Below are 17,830 nucleotides of genomic sequence, written 5' to 3' on the forward strand. Positions count from 1 at the left end.
CTGGGACGAGAGAAAGCCTTCGCGTGCCTCTCCTGCTGTGACCTTCTTCCCCGGGACCCAGCCTTGGCCACGCCGGGAGGCAGGACTGTCGATCAGCCCGATCTTGTGAGCTCTTTTTCAGTCGTTGCATTTCTCTGGCTGAGGTTACTTTCTGTAGAAATGAACGTTTGGAGGTTGATTCCAGTTAAGGATTTCTTACCCGCCTGAAGTATCATCTGTGGGGTTTTCTTAAGCACTTCTAGGTGAAAACTATAAAGACGTATTTGACTTGGTATTTCTTTAAGTGTCAAAGACGTGTATACTGAGTGAAACAAATTTTGACTTGCATTCTGTTCCTGAGAAAGCCAGAAATTAAAATTTCAAGCAGAATATAAAAAGTATAAAATGGGAAATGTTTTGCTTTTAAAGTAGTGGTATGTTGAGGTATATCAGAGGTGTTGATAGCAAGTTTGTTTCCTTTTCCTTGTTTTTTGAAACTGCTGGTTAATTATCTAGTTATCAGTGGCTGCCTACCTTGGTTTAGATCCAAAAAAAATGCTCGGAAGCAACCAAATTTTCACTGCTTTTATTGTTATGGTAAGTGTACAGTATCTGCACTCTGTAGATGAAGAAACCAGACTACAAAGAACAAATTTGTGAGTTTTGATCCTGAAACTGAACTCCTAACCCCCCCTCTATAAGCATATGAGTAAAAATAATGTACTTCTAGGAAGTACTGGATGCGACACATTCAGGTGCTCAGGAGCTCTGACACTATAAACCTTTTTTTTATTTCAGATGCCTAGGCATGACTTAAGAGCATAACCCCTCATCTAGATTTAAATTTTGGCATAAGCTCTTACCAGAGAGACAGAAGAGTCGGTATAAAAGGCAGGAGCAGAGGGAGGGAGTGCAGCTATTCAGGAATGTGCTGGTGAAAACATTGCTCCATCCACAGCTCTCCAGGATAATCTTGTTGCAGAACTGGAAAAGGTGGAGAAAACCTCATCCAGTCCTGAATAGCTGGTAGTGGGAGGTACAGGTTCACTCCACCCTCTTCTGAATCGGTCAGATCAGGAATTTCTCAAGTCATGGTCAGATTCTCTAAATTACAGATGTTGCTTTTTTGACTGTCGTCTTTTTTGGTTTTGTTTTGTTGGGGTTTTTTTCCCCTGTGAAAAGGGTGAAGTATGTTTAACAATAGAAAATATAAAGCTTCCTCAAACATTTTTGAGATACCAAGCTGTTAACTGGTCGGAAAGCTATTGTACTGGCTTGCACTACGCTGTCGCAAAAAGCAGAAGCAACTGCCCTGGAGAGTGAGCGCACGGGCAGAAAAAGCTACTCTTCGTGCTTCCCCAGGCTCTTTGAGCTAATACACACCAAGGAGAGTCTGGTTTAAAGGGGAGTACCCGCACGCCGGACTTTATCTGCTTGTTCTGCTTTGAAGTCAGTGATTTCTATTTTTTTTTTTTTTTTTTTTTTTTTTTTCTTCCCCCCCCTGCCGTTTTGTAATCTCAGAAAGCAGCTTCTCCTTATCAGGGTGAGGCTGCGGGGTGCTGGCTGCTGTAACGCAGAGGTGTTGTTGAACAAGTTGTCACTCAACCCAGTAACAGCTTTGCCAAGCGCTGGGAGAGCAGTAGCCCGGGAACGTAGCCCAGCGGTGACATTAAGGATTTTAGTCTCAAAGTCTTTGGAGGGAGTCTAATGTGAAACAGGCTCTTTAGAGAGAGATGCATTAGAGATGCATATCTGGCTTTTTTGAACTTTGGATGTCAGTGACTTTGGATTTGTCAGTGCCGTATGGAAAACATACAGAATTTCTACTCGTGCTGGGGGTTTCATGCATTTTTCTGAAGTCGGATATGAATCAGAAAGTTTAGGATTCCCAACTAAGATAGCTGCCTATTTTCAGATATTATGCAGACATATCTATGCTATCTTTGTAGCATAAGCTCATACTATTTGAATTTTCCTTTCATAAGTTGTGTGGATAAAGATTTAAAATGCTGTTAAATTTGAAATTCAATCAGCGTTAGTTTCTAGCAGCAGTCTTTGAGTAACTCAGTCTTCCAGTAGCAGTAGGCAATGTACGGTTGATTTATAACAATTAAGCAAAAGCTTTGCAAAGGGAAGTGAACTCAATCAGATAACATATCGTATACTCTGACAGCTCAATATGTGTTTTCTCCAACATGCTTCCGTATACTGCCCTGAAGTAAAAATGCCTCAGTGCTGTGTCTGTGTTGCAACCGACTGCCCTAAATCTAAAGTGCAAATTCATTTTAACTCAGTTCTTAGTCTTGACTCCATTGTTTTGGGGGAGGAAAAAACAACACTTACTACTTACTTTTACCTTTTAAATATTTGTTTATTTTACAGTGATATTAAATTAATTTTGAGGAAAATGTACACAGTCTTCTAATAGCTGGGAAACATACATAGCAGGACGTTTTAAAGCACTTTTGTCTATATATTCCTGTTTGTAACAGTAATATACATATATTTCTCCTTTTACATGGCTTTGACTTTTCAAAGTGTCTCAATTAATTTTGCCAGCATGTAACCCCAAGTAATTTATACTTTATAAAGTTTGCAAGAAAATAGCATTTGAAATTTTAAATGCCCATGTTAAAAATATTTCTAGGACACAAAAGATTGAGAGGAAGTTTCACTCTAAATTACTGTGTCTTGAATTTCTTTATGGGACACCAAATCGTTTCCTAGAAGAAATATTTGGGTTCATCCACATGCTCATTTCTAGTTAGCAAAGGTCATGTTTTTCTAAGAAACTACTCCTTTGAGATTGAATTACCTTATTTTGCTCAAAAGTCGTGTTGAGTTGAACTTCCCACGAAAGAGTTTTAATGAAGTGCTACTGTACCTAAAGCACTAACTTCAGTCATCAGAGGTTATTTTGTTATAATTACACAGGCATTTGAGACAGAGGTGAGAAGAAAAACCAGTTTGTCCGAGTTGTTTCCAGATGCCCTGAACTACCAGAAGATTTAATTGCTTTACGGGGGCCAGGCTTGTGGAGAGAGCATGTATTTTATCAGACAAACCTGGGAGAAACAAAGTTCTCGTAGCCCGTTGATCGAAGCCTCCTACGAACGTAATGGTCCGTAAGAAGGAAGGTGCGGGGAGAAAGTCGGGAGGGAGGAGTAAGAGAGGGAGAAGAGGGAACTTCGGAGCAGGCGCGGTAGCTGGGGTGATAGGATCAATGCGGTGCCGTTTAAACCAGGGAGTTTCACCCCCGTCCTCCGTAACTTGGAAACCAATATCGTTATTAAAAATGACCAACTGTTTTAACTTCAGAAAAAACCCGCCTACTTTCTGTGTTTGTCTCGACAGTCTTTGGACGACCTAATCCAAACCCGAAAGTTCATTTCTAACATACGAGCCGTCAGGACAGACGTTTGACACAAATTCTTAAACTACTTCTTCTGTGTACTATTATGCTTAACACTTTTACAGTCTTATCATAAGCTTTTCGGATGTGAAGGAAGCATAACATATACCTATGAGAATATATTTCCGCAGCTGAAGAAATGTGCAGGCTTCTAATTCCAGTTTAGTCCCAGTAGTCTTTTAATACACTTTATATTGTAGAGTCACTGTCAAATATTTTCATTTTTATGGTCTGAAGGCTGTGTTGAATGAAGTTCTCTGAAACTGGCCTTTCGGAGAATCTGATGTCCCGTGGTCTAGTGGAGCGGTTCTTTTTTATCGAATTCTGAATTGTATCCGAGGTAAAGTAATATACTATAGGGTCAAAACAGCAGTTTGAAACGGCGATGCACAGGGTGACGGGGTACATAGTCCTGACTGCAGTTACCACTGAACAATTAATCCAGGTCTGCGTTCTCATAAGGGAGTACAGTATTAAGGTAACGTTATAAGGCACAAAGCAGAAGCAGAATATCACCAAATGGACAAAAATCATTTTGAGTACCTTTTTCTTGCTTAATTTATTCCGACTTAATGTAAGCGGTTTATTCAGAGTCCGTAAGACCATAGTAGAGCAGGTCACGTTCAAGATGAGCGGAATAAAAAACCCAACTATTTCAATGAATATAACAATCCGGGATAGGTAGGTTTTCCACGTGTCCTCCGAAAAGTTTTCAAAACACGTTCTTTGCTCAGTGTTGTTACGGCGGTTTGTGGACTGGAAAAAGCTTGCCGGCGTGCTGCCCGTTAACACGGTTATCCATACTGCAGCGCAGACGATTTTTGCGTTCCTTTTGGTTCGGAGAGTCTTGGATCGAAAGGGGTGTACTATGGCTAAAAAGCGATCTACGCTGATGCAAGTCAGAAACAAAATGCTCCCGTACATATTTGTATAAAAGAGGGTGACAGAAATCTTGCAAAGAACGTCTCCAAATGGCCAGTTTCTCGCTACAAAGTAATAAATCCTGAAGGGTAGCGTAAACACAAAGAGCAGATCCGATATCGCTAAGTTAAGCATGTAAGTCGTAGTCTCGTTTTGCACTTTCAGTGTACAAGTAAAAATGTAGATAGCAACACAGTTTGCGATGAGGCCGAGAACAAACACCATACTAAAGATACACCCATATAAAGTATATTTAAAGGAGTCCTCAGTGGAACAATTAGAGCTTACCATTATAATGGTATATTTAAAATTCCTGTGATTTGGAGGTTTCTCTGGTATTTTTATTGCAACTTTTCTTAAATTCCAGAATAACTTGCAGATGTATTTGGTAAGTTGGTTGCACGGTACAGCTTCAGAGGAGAAACGCAGGCTCTGCGGCAGGGGAGCACATCTCCAGCAGCAATCGCCGGGACGTCGCTCTTCTCTTCCGAGCGCTATTTGTAATCACATAGCCGGTCTTTGAAAGTCAAAAACCCGTATCATTTGTGGCGGATGAGGTCATCCCAAAGCCTGCTTAGTTCCATTCCCCCCCCCCCCCCCCCCGGCCCCCTCGATTCGATGAAGCCGTCGTAGAAACTTTCTGCCTTATTCTGGGCTGCAGATCACGATGGCGAAGCCTCGTCCATCCGAATTTGCCGGGAACGTAGGCTTTGGAAAAGGATTTCCCCAAAGCGTCGGCGCTCGCGTTTCTCCCTCGGCCTTCCTTCTGTAAAAGGAGCTTTCGCGGGGTGGGAAGCAAGCGGCTTGCGAAGGCAGAACCGAAATTCCAGAGCGTGTTTGTTCCTGCAGAGCACGGCCCTGGCGTCCCTCTCGCCAGCCCGGCTCCTTCTGGAGAGGAGAGAAAAGATCTCGGGGCAATTAGCAGCGTGACATCACCGGAGGAAGAGGTCGGACGGGGTTTGAAGAATGGTTTCAGTTCGGTTTGTTTGCCTTCCCCTCATCTGATAACGCCTCTGCTGGGACTGTACCTTGGAGGCGTGCAAATGGTCACCAGCGCCGCGGCTGCAGCCTCCGCTTAACTCTTTCCCTGCTCCCTGAAAAGTCCTGGGGGCCGAAAGCTTCCTCGCAAAATCTTTTTCTTCAGTTAGGAAGAGACTTTTCAGCGCCTGAATGACGCGCCTTGAAATTGCTGTTCTTCTTTGGGGATAGTAGTGATTGTGGGATCGTATATTTTCTTTTATATAGGGTTATTTTACATTTTATTTGATGGAGGATGCATCTTTCGATAGGTATCTTTGCTTGTGACAGATAACACGCTAATTGCCAGAACTCACCTGAGCAGTTCTACCTCGATTCCCTCAATAACACCAGTACAAACCTCAGGAGGGACAAAGTGACGTTGATAGGTAATTAAATCATTTCACCAAATCCTTACTGAAAGAGAGAGGCATAAATAGCATGAGCCTGTGGGTTGCTCGTGGATATTCCCGGGACTGAGATCTGTTGCAGTGCAAGGAGAAATTTTTAACTTGTTCCATATTAGAAAGCCTATCCCAAGCTCTATTCCTAATCAGAAAGATGGTTCTTCTTACAAAAAAAAAAAAGCTTCATTTTTTTTTTTTTTTAAGTTCTGTGGTATAGAAAGCATTTTCTTCAATATGTAAGCACAGAACTAATATACCAAAATAAATACTGCACTGTGCAATTGTTTCTGATAATTTAAAGGGGGCCAGTTATCACACATGCACAAAATACTCCCATTAGTCACTGATTAATGAAACGAAAACATGTTGTAACTAATTAAATTGTTAAGTAAATATTAAAAAAGCAGTTCTTGCTGCCTTTAGGGGCAGATATGAGATAAATCTCAGTTTAGACAGACTCATTTATTTAACAACAGCTTGGATAGACTCACTTCTGGCATCAAAACCAGTCTATTTCTAAGTCTTAGAATAACAAATCTCTTCATATCTGGCTGGGTGGCATGGTTCTTTTGAACGAGATTTTAATCAGTTGTACCTAAGCAAGGCTCTGGGCAAAACCTTTCTAGTCTGCTGTAAAGGAGAGTAAGTAGTAGCACTTCACAGGGGTTTGGAGTAGTTTCTTAATGTAAGGCATGTCAGACAAAATTCACAAACATGCAGAAATAGGTCTTGCTTTATTTCAAGCTTCCTTGATAAGTTTCTTCTGTGAAACTTTTTCACCTTGATTTTGAGGTGAAATCAAGCAGTTTCACTTCTACAGGAAGAAACTACAGGAAACCTTTTCGGCTATTTTTGAAATTCATACCTAACCATAAAGCGTAGTGCGTTTTCTACTTCTGAGTCAGCGAGAAATGAAAATGGGAGCCTGGCAGAGTCTCTTGGGGGTCCAGCTTAACTTGTATCTTAGCATAAAGTTGCCTTACCTGGCTTTCCTCACAAAAGCAGTCGTGACACGTGGTTAAATTTTGTTTCTGCTCCCGGCAGCCTTGCACAGTGAAAGGGCAGTTTTCCTGCAAGAGTTCCCGAGTTCTGCATCGGGCCGTGGGAGCTCTAAGCTCGGTTTTCCTGGTCCGGCTTTGTTTGCACAGAAAAACCGCGTGGGGCAGGCTCAGTTACTGGAATGAAAATCCCTGAAGCACAGAGATTTGACGTCACGTGTCAAGACCTCAAGCAAGAATTCACCTTTAGAGAGAGAAACTAATGGAAATGAGCGTATGTCTCTTATTCACGAGTACTTGGATTTTCTGTTTGGGCGAAGGTGTGGGTGCGCAGAGGCAGGGTGGGGATGTCTCAGGAGCACTTTTCATTTTTTCCACCATAAATGTGCTTTACAGCAATCGTGAGGGTGCATCCTCAGCCTTCAGGCGTCCGTCAGAGCCCCTGCCTTGCTGCGGCCAGCCGTGTTGCTCCTGTTACGAACGTGGGTGCTGCTCAGAGCTGTATTTTAGGGGCTCGGATATGTGCTTCTGTTGTCTTTCGGATTTTCTCTCGCCCCTGCAACTTTTTGGTGCAGAACAGTACTTGCACTTTTCCCTAACTGAAGAACTAGCTGATATTGATATACTCCCAGAAACAGCATTCTGCTGCAGGGTTTCTCCACCTGCAGAAGAAAATTTGAAAACCCCGAATTGACTGGTTTTTGCTTCGTATCGCGTTTCAATGAGGACGTATATGATTGAGCGGGCGGTCTGAGTCATTTTAGCGTAAGAGCGTGAAGGGGAAAAGTGACTTGCACACCCATTTTCTTAATTTAGAGGTGGCTGGTTGCTGTCAAGCAGCGAGCTTCTCCGAGCTGACGAACCTGCGTTAGCGAGCCGTGGGAGTCGAGAGCAGCCTCCCTTCGGGCTGGGCTCCGGCGCGAGCGGCCGGGAGCCTTCGTCGCACGCTTTCCTTTCGTTAGGTCGCGTTTTTGAGACTTTCGGCTCTGTGCCGTCGGATTTGGGAGAGCCTTCAGCAAGCCCCAACGCTTCAAAACAAAAAAAAACAACAAACCAACAAAACAAACAAAAATTTGAAAAGCTGTATCGGTTATTATGGAGGAAGAATTGATGTGGTAATGCCCTTGCTTGTGCTTCTTCACCATGGGCAAATTTTCCTTTGGGATGATGAGGAGGAAGCAGCTGCGGCGAGGGCCCTCTACGCTTGAGGGATTTTAGTTGTTTTTTTTTTTTTCTCTCCAAAGGAAACGCCGCTGCAGGGAGATGCGTACGTAAGTCTGTCTGCCTTTCTGCATCAGAGACGGGAATGGGTTAGGACTTGTCGTTTGCTGGATGAGCAAAGATTGCGTTTCCATCAACAGGTTTCCTGCGGCTCTTGAAGAGGCATCGGAGGCAGAGCAAGTATGGGCTCCTTAAAGCTGAGAGCTGAGATGCTTGAAATCATCTCTTGCTTCAGCGATGAACAGATTTTTGTACGCTCCTTCGGACGGTTACCGCTTAGCTCTGCTTACATGGGTTGAGATACCCGAGTTTGGATATCTAGGACTCTTTACGCCCTTGAGCGATCTTGGATTTGTGAGGCAAACCGATTCCAGCGTTGAACAGGGGGGTGAGAAGGAAAAGTCCTTGAAACCCTGGCAGCGTGCTAGTACAGAGCTGTTTGCTCTCGTTTAGGACGCAGGGGCAGAATCCCTGAAATTCAGAAGTCCAAATCGAGTGGTAAAGAGATATTTCACTGAACTAAAACAAGTACTGGAAGGCTTTCCAAGCCTTTGGAGTTGTTTTGGCCAGTGTTGTGCGTTCTTCTGGTGTTACCCTGGTCTTCAGTGCTGGAATCGGACAGAAGTCGTAGTTAAAGGTGAAATGACTTTTGAACTTGTCCTGTGTAACACATCGAGTCTGGCGCTGATGCTGCTACTGAAAGCTCTTACTTTAGAGGAAAAAAACCCCAACTTTGCCAGGAATAACACTGTAATAAATTCTTACAGTGCTTCCAAACCCGGAGTATGCACTGTTACACCGAGGCTGTCAGATGCACAAAGCGCTGTACGTAACTCCGTTATTCTATACCTAACCTTACTGCTTTTGGAGGCACATCTCTACCACAGTACAGGCATTTGGTCTCACTTCGGTTAAGCAAGCTTATGCAAAAGAACTCGTGCTATCTGTGCAGTGAAGACAAACCCTGGCAGGACAGTATTTTCTTTGCCCTAAGTATTATTATTTATCCAAGCATTTTCATGGGTTTTAGCATTTTTAGCCTACCTACTGGAGTTTCGCTTTGGGCGTGTGTATGTACAGGAAGGAATTTATTATGGTTGAGACATAGGGCTGGGAGCCAGGAAGACTGTTTCTGGCTCTGCCACCACGGATTTTCTGTTCCAATCCTGGCAAAGTTTTCTATGACTTTGTGCTTGAACTTCCCTCCATGTAAGAGCTCGTTCGCTTCCTCACTGGGATGCAAGGCCATCTTAATTGTTACATGTAGTTTGAAGTCCTTGGATGGAGAACCCTTTATTAAGTATGATGTTCAGATAATTGCAGTGGCTAGTGAATGCGATAAAAATGTGGGAAGATTAAAATTTTGTATTTTTAGGTTAGATTCCTGCCAAGCAGAAGGATCTATTAAGAGACTTAATTCCATAAGTCTGTGGGGAAGTACGTACAGAGAAAGCAGGGCTGGGAACTCTGACCTTCTCGGTTACCTTTCAGGATTTGCCTGCTCAGACACTCCTCAGTGACTCCAAGACTGCTCCTGGTCAGGGGCCTAGGGCCGCCGTAAAACGCAATGATGGTGTCCGCCTACGGAGACAGTGCGAAGGAATGAGCAGACTGAAAATTCCCTTTTTCCCCCCCTTAAAATTTTTCCTGCGTAATAGGCAAGTCTTTAAGTGAACATTATCAGATTTATGGTGAACAGACTATTTTCACCTAGTCAGACTAATCCTGCATGACTATTGCATAGCCAGTTAAAGACTCCTCCGTATCAGGAAACTTGTTAGCGTAAATGCAAATGAAACTACACCTACAAATTACAAATAAAAGTTAAAAGGAAGCTGTAAATATTTTCCACTGAAAGTCTGACTGACCTTCTAGAACCGGTTTCCCCAATTAGTTTTTGTTTTACTGGCTATGTTCTAATACATAGCTACCAAAAATCTTTCAAATATTTAAAAAAAAAAAAAAAAAAAAAAAAAAAAAAAAGGCAAGAGAAGCTAAAGTGTTTGGGCTGTGAGTCTGTTAGGTTGTCCAAGTTAAAATAATTTCTCTGTGTGTGTTATTGCTTAAAAAGGGAAAAGGAAGCTCAGAATAAAATGAGAGTTCTTAATTCCTGTGCATTTAAAATGCTTCTCTTTTCAATTGTTTCAATTTCCTTTGTAGGAAACACAACTGCTCCTCTCCTCCTTGCAGAAAGAGGAAACAATTTTTCTCCTTTTGTATAAATTCAGGCTGCTAGAGTCCTATTTTTTTTTTCTCTACTCTTGAATTCATGGAGAAGAGGGCTTTTTAAACCCAAGTAGATGTATAGCAAAGGTATTTTATTGTTGCAGTCTCTCTAAATAATGTGAGAACAACAGGTTGCTTTGGTTCTTTGTTCTTAAAAAATGTGCAGAGAGTATGACAACCAGACTTTAAGAAGTGCCAGATTTAGTCAAATTCTAGTTCTGAAACACTTCTTTGCAGTATTTGTTGTGTGACCCTGTGTGGGTAAGCAGTTTCTTTGAACCACTTCAATTAGTTATCGGAAGTTCCTTCCTTGCTGTTTCCTATACTGTCCTTTCTATACCTAGTGTTACCAAGAGAAGTGGACTGCAGAGAACATGTTTTTACTTAAGGAATGCTATGTAAAAGCTGATACAGGCAGAAAGGAAAACCAACGTGTGTTGATTAATAATTTTTAAGCAACTAAGAGGCAAATGAGTATATTCTTTTGCTTTCCTAGCTGGAACCCTCTCCTTTGAAGTGAAATTTTGCCTCTAACGTGCTGCTGTTGGGACTGTGTTCAGTCGTTGCAGTATCCCTTGGCGTAAGATAATCCTTCAGAATACTTCCAAGTCTACTTGAGGCTTTCTAAAGACGACATTCTTTTTCTTGTTTCATTTTGATTTTTGCATAAAAGTTTTTTGGGGCAGGGTTTTGGGGAAAGTTTCCCATGCACAGTGATGGAGAAAAGTGCAGAAGTATGTTCTGGAGTTTGTCATACAAGTTCTGAAGATAGTTTTAGAATATTTCATTTCAAAAAACGTATGTCCCCTCTGCTTACATTTTAGAGCTTGTTCTTGGTATTATTTGGTTTGTTGACCACAGTAGTTGAGACAGAGATTGAAAATATGGGATTAATTTTTTTAAAGCACAATACTGCAAGTTTGAAAGTCATTTTTGTGATAGCACTAAGACAAATGTGCAGTGTCTAACGGTAAAAGGAGCTTTGCTATCTCAAAAGTCCAGTTAATGCTAATGAACATGCTAGGTTTACCTGGAATTATATAAATGGTGTCGTGGAATATGCGGATTGTTTGTTTGCGTTGTAAATACACATGAGCAGTTACAGCTGTGTTTTAGGCCACTAACAGATGGGTCTAAAATACGTCCATGAAGGTTCTTGAGTTGCACTTTTTGTATAACTCATGGCAAGTACCAGCGGCAGTTTTTGCTTACGTTCTCAAATGTTTTGATGTGCAAAAGAAATTTTTCTGAGAAAGCAATTATAAAGATACTCAGAGCAATGGAAATTTTGAAATTTCTCTCCACCTTATATGCAGGAAATAAGTTAAATGGCTTTCCCTAACACCATGGCAAATTCTGGCTCTACTCAAGCTTATACTTTCTAAATCATAGGATTAGAAATTCAATGTTTAATTGTAGTTGGCTGAAATTTGCCCAAGGTTCCATGACTAAAAATTCAAAACACTTTGCAAGTGCAAAACATGACTGTTTTATGAAAAAAAAAATAAAATAAAAATCAGCTGCTATAGTAAGCGAGTACTAGAAATGATAGGAAGGAAATGGAAGAAGCTTCATGAATTATTTTCAAACACACAGGGTGAAATGGGTCAGGAGGACAGAACTTACAGAAAGACATTTCTAATTTGTTTAGTTCTAAGGCAATTACTTTTATTTTTCAGATCTTTAGTTTAAGTTTTTGCCCAATGTGTATTCTCTGGCCAGGATTGAGGTAGACTGGTTCCGTGTCAGAATTACTGGCATTTATCCATGTAGTTCTTGAGGATGTATTTCACATTCATGCCAAATGACTTGCAACCACCACATCAAGTGCTTGCAGCCCCTTCCAGTTTTGGCTGAATGGAGGCCTCTGACTTTGTACAAGAGGATTTTAACCTCTACATGTCAGAGACAGCACAAAGCTGGCAGTCACATTCCTATTCTCTTTTTTATAAAGGATAACATAATTAAGTTATTGAAAGAATTTACCATAGTCATTCAATAAGATTTATTTTCTAGTTTAAAAAAAAAAACAAAAACAAACAAACAACAACAACAAACCAACTATGGTATTAATTTGCATTCCTTCACAAAACTGGAATGTAAGAAGTTCAGGAAAAATAAAGTTTCATAAGAGTTGTTCAAGCTGGTAAGCTAATTAGTATAGATAAATACTGACATGAAAATGCTTGTCAGGGGAGAACTACTGCCAAAAAGCAGAACTTGGTCTTGATTAATGAGCAGAACTATTACTTTCTAAATGTGTAAGTCAGCAAATAGCCCCTTTAAATTCTGCATCATAAGATTACTTAAATGAGTATTTAGCATATCATTAGCACTGGGAAACAGCAATTACTTCAGCTCACTTCAACCCCCCCCAGCTGCTCTTTCCTTCCAGACCATATCCTGAAGTTTTATGACATACATTCAGTGCTTTATGAACTTTTTTTTCATTACATTGTTGACCACATTTAGCAGTTTTATTTTCAACGTGGCTATCAGCTAAGACCTAGAAGGTAAGAAAGGAAACATCAAAACTTTGGAGGAAGGATGTAGGACATGCTTCTGTCCTGCACCCCCTCACTCACGTTTCTGGGCTTTTTTGAACTTTCTCAGCTGCCGTCTTGTGGTAGTTTAGTGGTTCAGTGGTATAGATGGAAAAAGTGAACTTTTGGCTACGCACATCCTTCAAATGTGAGGTAGAAGCAGTGGTATTGAAAGTCCTCAGCTCTAAGTTTCTGTAGTTATCAGTTACATCGTTTCTGAAAGAAAAAAAGAAAACGTTGGTTGACATGGGGGCATGAGACAAGAGTGAGCAGATTAGATACCCATTATTTCGGAGGTCCTAATTCTGCTTGCAAATACTACCTTAACTCTCTCCGTACTTCTTGAATTCATTGGCTTCTGATATGGTTTCTATGATTGACTTAAACAGTTTAAGTGCAGGCTGTTGCTCGAAGTAACCCTACTGCCGTCCCGTCAGGACTCCCCTCTGCTTCTTCCCTTGCGCCGCGTGTATCTACGCTGAAGGAGGAGAACTAGTTGGTTTAAAACTAATCCTAACAAATACATCATTTCCACAGTTGTAGCTGTTGCTAATGCTAAAGCAAGGGACGAAGCAGAAAGCGCAGGTGAGTAACTTCGAGGAGCACCAGCGCGCTTCAACTGATTTAAGCCCGTTGTGAAACTGTGCTGTGGCAGAATGTTCGCCTTTGAGGCTTTCAAATTTTATTGTTTTGACTCTTGGCCAGACTTTAACTTAGTGTTGGCTAGATGAGGTTTAAAAGCCTCTGCTAAGCTCAAGAGCGAGATCTGTGGTTCTGGTCTATTACCCTGGAATTTATTTTCATGTAAATGGTTTGAAACAGTGATATTTATAACAAAAATGAGCCACATATGCCTGATTTAGTTTTTCCACAAAGGAGAATAAAAATGAGCAGCAATGCAGACTCACTGTGCATAGTCATGCTTTCCTATTTGAGATGGATAGGGGTGATAAAGGGCGACAGCTTTGTAAGGCAAATATTCGATCCGGATTCCCTTGAAGATGCTGTAAGTTTTCTTACTCACCTCAGGGTGGTGGATGCTTTGAGCCAACTGTCTTCAGTATTGGTATCGGTTTCCATTTTCCTTGTCATGTTACGGTCTAAAGACTCACGTTAAACAATCTAGAGAATGAGAAAATCACAGACAAATATGCTACAGGTACCTCATGTCACCTGCAGTTAGACAGAATAGAGAGTCAGGTGGCAGAGAGATAAATCCGGGTTCTTTGAGATTGTCATTTGTGGATCTAACTTCAGAAATGCCTGAATTTGCAGCCTCTTATTTCATTGGAAGTGAATGGTAAAACCTGGCTTGTTTTTGCTATAGCATAAGCATATGCTTCACAAGAGCTATAGAAAATGCCCACTGAATGACAAATGAGGAACTTGTTAGATACTTAAGTTAAAAAAAAACCACCAACAAAATGGAGAAGTCTACATAGGAGAACTCCTACTGATGGTTTGTTGCATCTGAGTTGTGGTGCCTTGTACGAGCTTTTCTTAAACGGAGCTGTTTCTATGCAAGGGTCCCGTCTGCTGTTTTGCTGTACTTGTGAGCGCACGTTGGACTGTAGTACTTCAATATTTGCTTTGGTTTCTGTGTGAGTTTTACATCGGTATATCTGTGGGGAAGTCAGTGGAGTTGCCCATAACAGATACCACACTAAGCAAAAGCAGAAATGGGCGTTTTCTCTACAGTGAAAGTGAAGCCAGCAGGGTAAAATTGCATCCCAAACAAAGTAAACTCCTTTTAATTTGACAGCTATTTCCATGTGTTCTTTGTCTGTCTTCCCCTGAGATAGCAAAACACTGGAATGTATAGATGTACAGAACAACTGAAATGTATATTCCTAACTCAGTGTGAAAATGGGCTGTTTCCTTACCAGAAGCAATGTGTTGAAATGTCAAGGTCAACTCAATTTGTGGGTTTTTTTAAGTCAACTTTTTATTCTCTAAATTTTCAGAGTCAGGCAGGTTTTCCTTATTAAAATACAACAGAATTCTATAGTAGCTATGACTTTTTAATTTCATAGGGATTTTACTTCTTCTAGGATAATCCTTTCAGAGGTCACCTCTGTAGCAGAGTTGATAAAATGGATTATTTTTTTATTATTTTTTTTTTTTTTCTAAAGTGAATACTTTGTTTCTATCCCCCAGCCTTTCTTAAAAATTATTTTCAGTTCCTGGGTGGAGGAAGTTGTTTGGAGATCTGTATAACTGGGAATGGAAACTGTTTATGTAATCCCTCTGACCGCGCTGTACATCTGCACTGTTCTTCTTGCACAGACCTGTCAATCAAAATGCGCTTTTCAGTTGCTTTTTCCGTAGCTGTGCTCAAGGCCGTAGGTATGGCCGAAGTCTCCGTGCCTGCGAGAGGCAGGATTTACTCCACGTCTATACAGCTCGACCGTGCTAAGCTTCGGTATTGCACCGTGTGCTGACGGCAGCAAAGGATCGAAGTAGAAACTATGTGAAAGGTGGGTTTAGCAGAAATGGCTAAGCTGCACTTCAGGTTTGTTTTTCTAGTGCAAATAATAGGAGAAGCTGTAAAATTCAACAGACTCCAGATTGCATCGTACTTTACGTAATGTGCGACCTTTACGCCCTCTGGAGTTTGAGAGCTAAAGGGAAACATTTGGGGGGGCTTCCATAAGCCTGGCGGTTTAAAATTCCTTAGAGGGAGAGGAAAGCTTCCAAGTCATCCCAACCTTCCCGCGTTTGCTTGAGCCACAGAAAGCAAACAGCACCAAGTTCGAAACGGTTGCATGCAACTTCAGTAAAACGGGGTTCAAATATTTCAGTTAAAGCATGCACGATGGTAGTTCGTGGTATGATCGAGTTTCAAAATTAGTATGATGCCTTTTAAAGCACTGATCAGTGAGCCGCTGTTTCGCCATTCCTCAAAGAGATGCCACAACCCGGTCTTAGTACTAGTGGAAAGAGTTTGAAATGCTTTTTGTTGGAAAACCTATTGGCAAAATGTAAGATTTCTGTGGGAGTATGTTTCAGTGAAATTTCTTCCAAAAAGGCCAAGTAAATTTTTTTTTAAAAAAAGAAACGTTTTTAGAAGCTAATTTAGTTTTCCTTAAATTTCAGGAAGTAAAACTAGGAGCAAAAGACCTCAATTTTCTCAAAATAGGATTTAAAACATAGTGCTTTCATCAGAAACATTGAAACTTTGGGTTTGCTCTGTTTACAAGCGACTAAGAGTCTCTCACAATAAAAATTCACAGAGCTTCAATGAAAAGCGCTTTGTTACTGAAGGATTCCACAGATTTTGTGTGGGAACGGCAGGATATTTGTCATCTAATGAGATCAAAGGAAACATAAGTTTTGATCACTTGGTAATTTAATGTACCTTGTCAGCTAAGTCAGTTTTACTGCTTTGTTGATAGGTGCTCTTCATGTATTGCCTAATGCCACTGATTTATTGCTTCAGGGAGAGTAATTGCCATTCTTTTCTGTACATGTTGCAGTCTCTAGTTATGCGCCCATAGAAATACAACCGGAAGGCAAGTGGTCAAAGAGCAAGTGGTGCACAGAGGAAGGAGACAGCAGAGGCCATGCAAATATCTTGATTTTCATAAACGTATCCGCTCCCTCTACTCGGGAGTATCTGAGCACAAAAATAGGAGTATCTGAGCACGCACACAAAAAAAAGCATCCAAAGCGTTCTCAAAATTTTGACATTCTTTTAGGATATGTTACTTTTTAAAATTTTGTCATTTTAAAAGGAGGGTTGGCTTCCTCATGATCTTGATGAAGACCCAAGACCCACACGCCCACGTCTCAGCTGGGCAACCTTGCTTCCAAGTGGGCGGTTGGGTGCGTGTTTTTTGGCCAGCACGGCTTTGGTTAGGTCCTTCTCCTGAGGCACCCGGTTGCTCTCATGGGTCTTGCAAGGAGCCTCCAAACCCAGTTCTGGCTTCAGGTTCCAGAATTGGGTGGGCAAAGGGGCTGAAGGTGGGATGCTGAGGACGGGTCCTTGGTGTGGGTGTAGCACAAGACCTTCCCATAGGGAGGGAGAGAGGTTTTTGCATCGACGCTACTCAAAAGTGAAGTGAGGGATCTGGCATGTGGTATTTCAGAAAAAAAAAAACCCAAACATGATCTTCATCTTTTTATAACTGTTGATTTTAGAACTTGAAGATGATTAACGTTGCTTTCCTAGGTCCTGCTGAAGTCATCCAAATAGAAGCGCTCTGAGTTTTGAAAACAAACTTGTGTTGTTTCCCTGGGTGTCAGCAGGATCTAACTTGCTTTTTTTGTACTTCAGCACTCGGGCATTTTTGTCCAAAACCATGTTTTCTCCAAGTCACTTACCTTTGTGCTCTACTCTGGTAGTTTATGTAATTCAGACAGCTAAGGGGAAAAAAAAAAAAAAAGGCTTGGTCCAGTTTTTAACAAGGAAAGAAGCTAAAAATGAGAAGGTTGAGTTGACAACAAAAATTTTATGGTGCAGTCACCTGGCTATATTGCAACTCTCTACATATCTGTTATTCGTTAGTCAGATAATTCAGAATGACAGCGTGCTGTTATTTCCATCCATTCTTTCTCCTATCCCCCAAACTGGCGAGGTGAATTAAAGGAGCTCATTTTATATGAAGTAGGGATCAGCAATTGTCCTCTGACATCCAGTAATCGGACGTTTTATATTAGGCCGTTGTATTTACATAGAAGAGCTTTTAGGCTTGACCTTATAGTGTAAACTGGAAACAAAGTGTTTTAAAGCACTATAAATCAGTAATTTCCTGCATCGTTTTGCTCTAAATATCTAAGGGGGAAGTGTTCTGCCTTCCAGCATGTTTTTCCAGAGCCTAAGCTAGCCTGCACTGATCAGTCTTCAAAAAAGATTTTTGTGTGTGGCCGTGAGAAAAGGCACTGAATAGAACATCTTCCGTTATTTTCTGGAAAATAATACTGGCCTCATTTGGGGAAATGTTAGCTCGAACTTCTTGCAGATGTTGCTGAGGTCCAAGTGACCGTATAGACACAGTCACTTAGATGGTACATAAATTGTTTAGATTTTTTTGCCCCTTTTTAGTGTTTTTGCCCTTTTTTGCTAGCTCAACTACATATTTTGGTGTGAGAAAAGAATAAAAGCAG

The 17,830-nt window shown here is 41.2% G+C and overlaps 2 protein-coding genes across 5 annotated transcripts in view; one reads left to right on the top strand and one right to left on the bottom strand.

Moving 5' to 3' along the window:
• Positions 1-17,830, top strand: part of RB1 (RB transcriptional corepressor 1) — a 77,993-nt gene that overhangs the window by 42,283 nt on the left and 17,880 nt on the right. The window lies entirely within an intron of this gene.
• On the bottom strand, positions 346-5,293 carry LPAR6 (lysophosphatidic acid receptor 6). The gene has a single exon (XM_049815647.1). It carries the CDS (start codon positions 4,601-4,603, stop codon positions 3,581-3,583), a length of 1,023 nt encoding a protein of 340 aa, XP_049671604.1. The 5' UTR covers positions 4,604-5,293; the 3' UTR covers positions 346-3,580.

This window comes from Accipiter gentilis, chromosome 13 (assembly GCF_929443795.1).
Source record: "Accipiter gentilis chromosome 13, bAccGen1.1, whole genome shotgun sequence".
In the NCBI taxonomy this organism is placed as follows: domain Eukaryota; kingdom Metazoa; phylum Chordata; class Aves; order Accipitriformes; family Accipitridae; genus Astur; species Astur gentilis.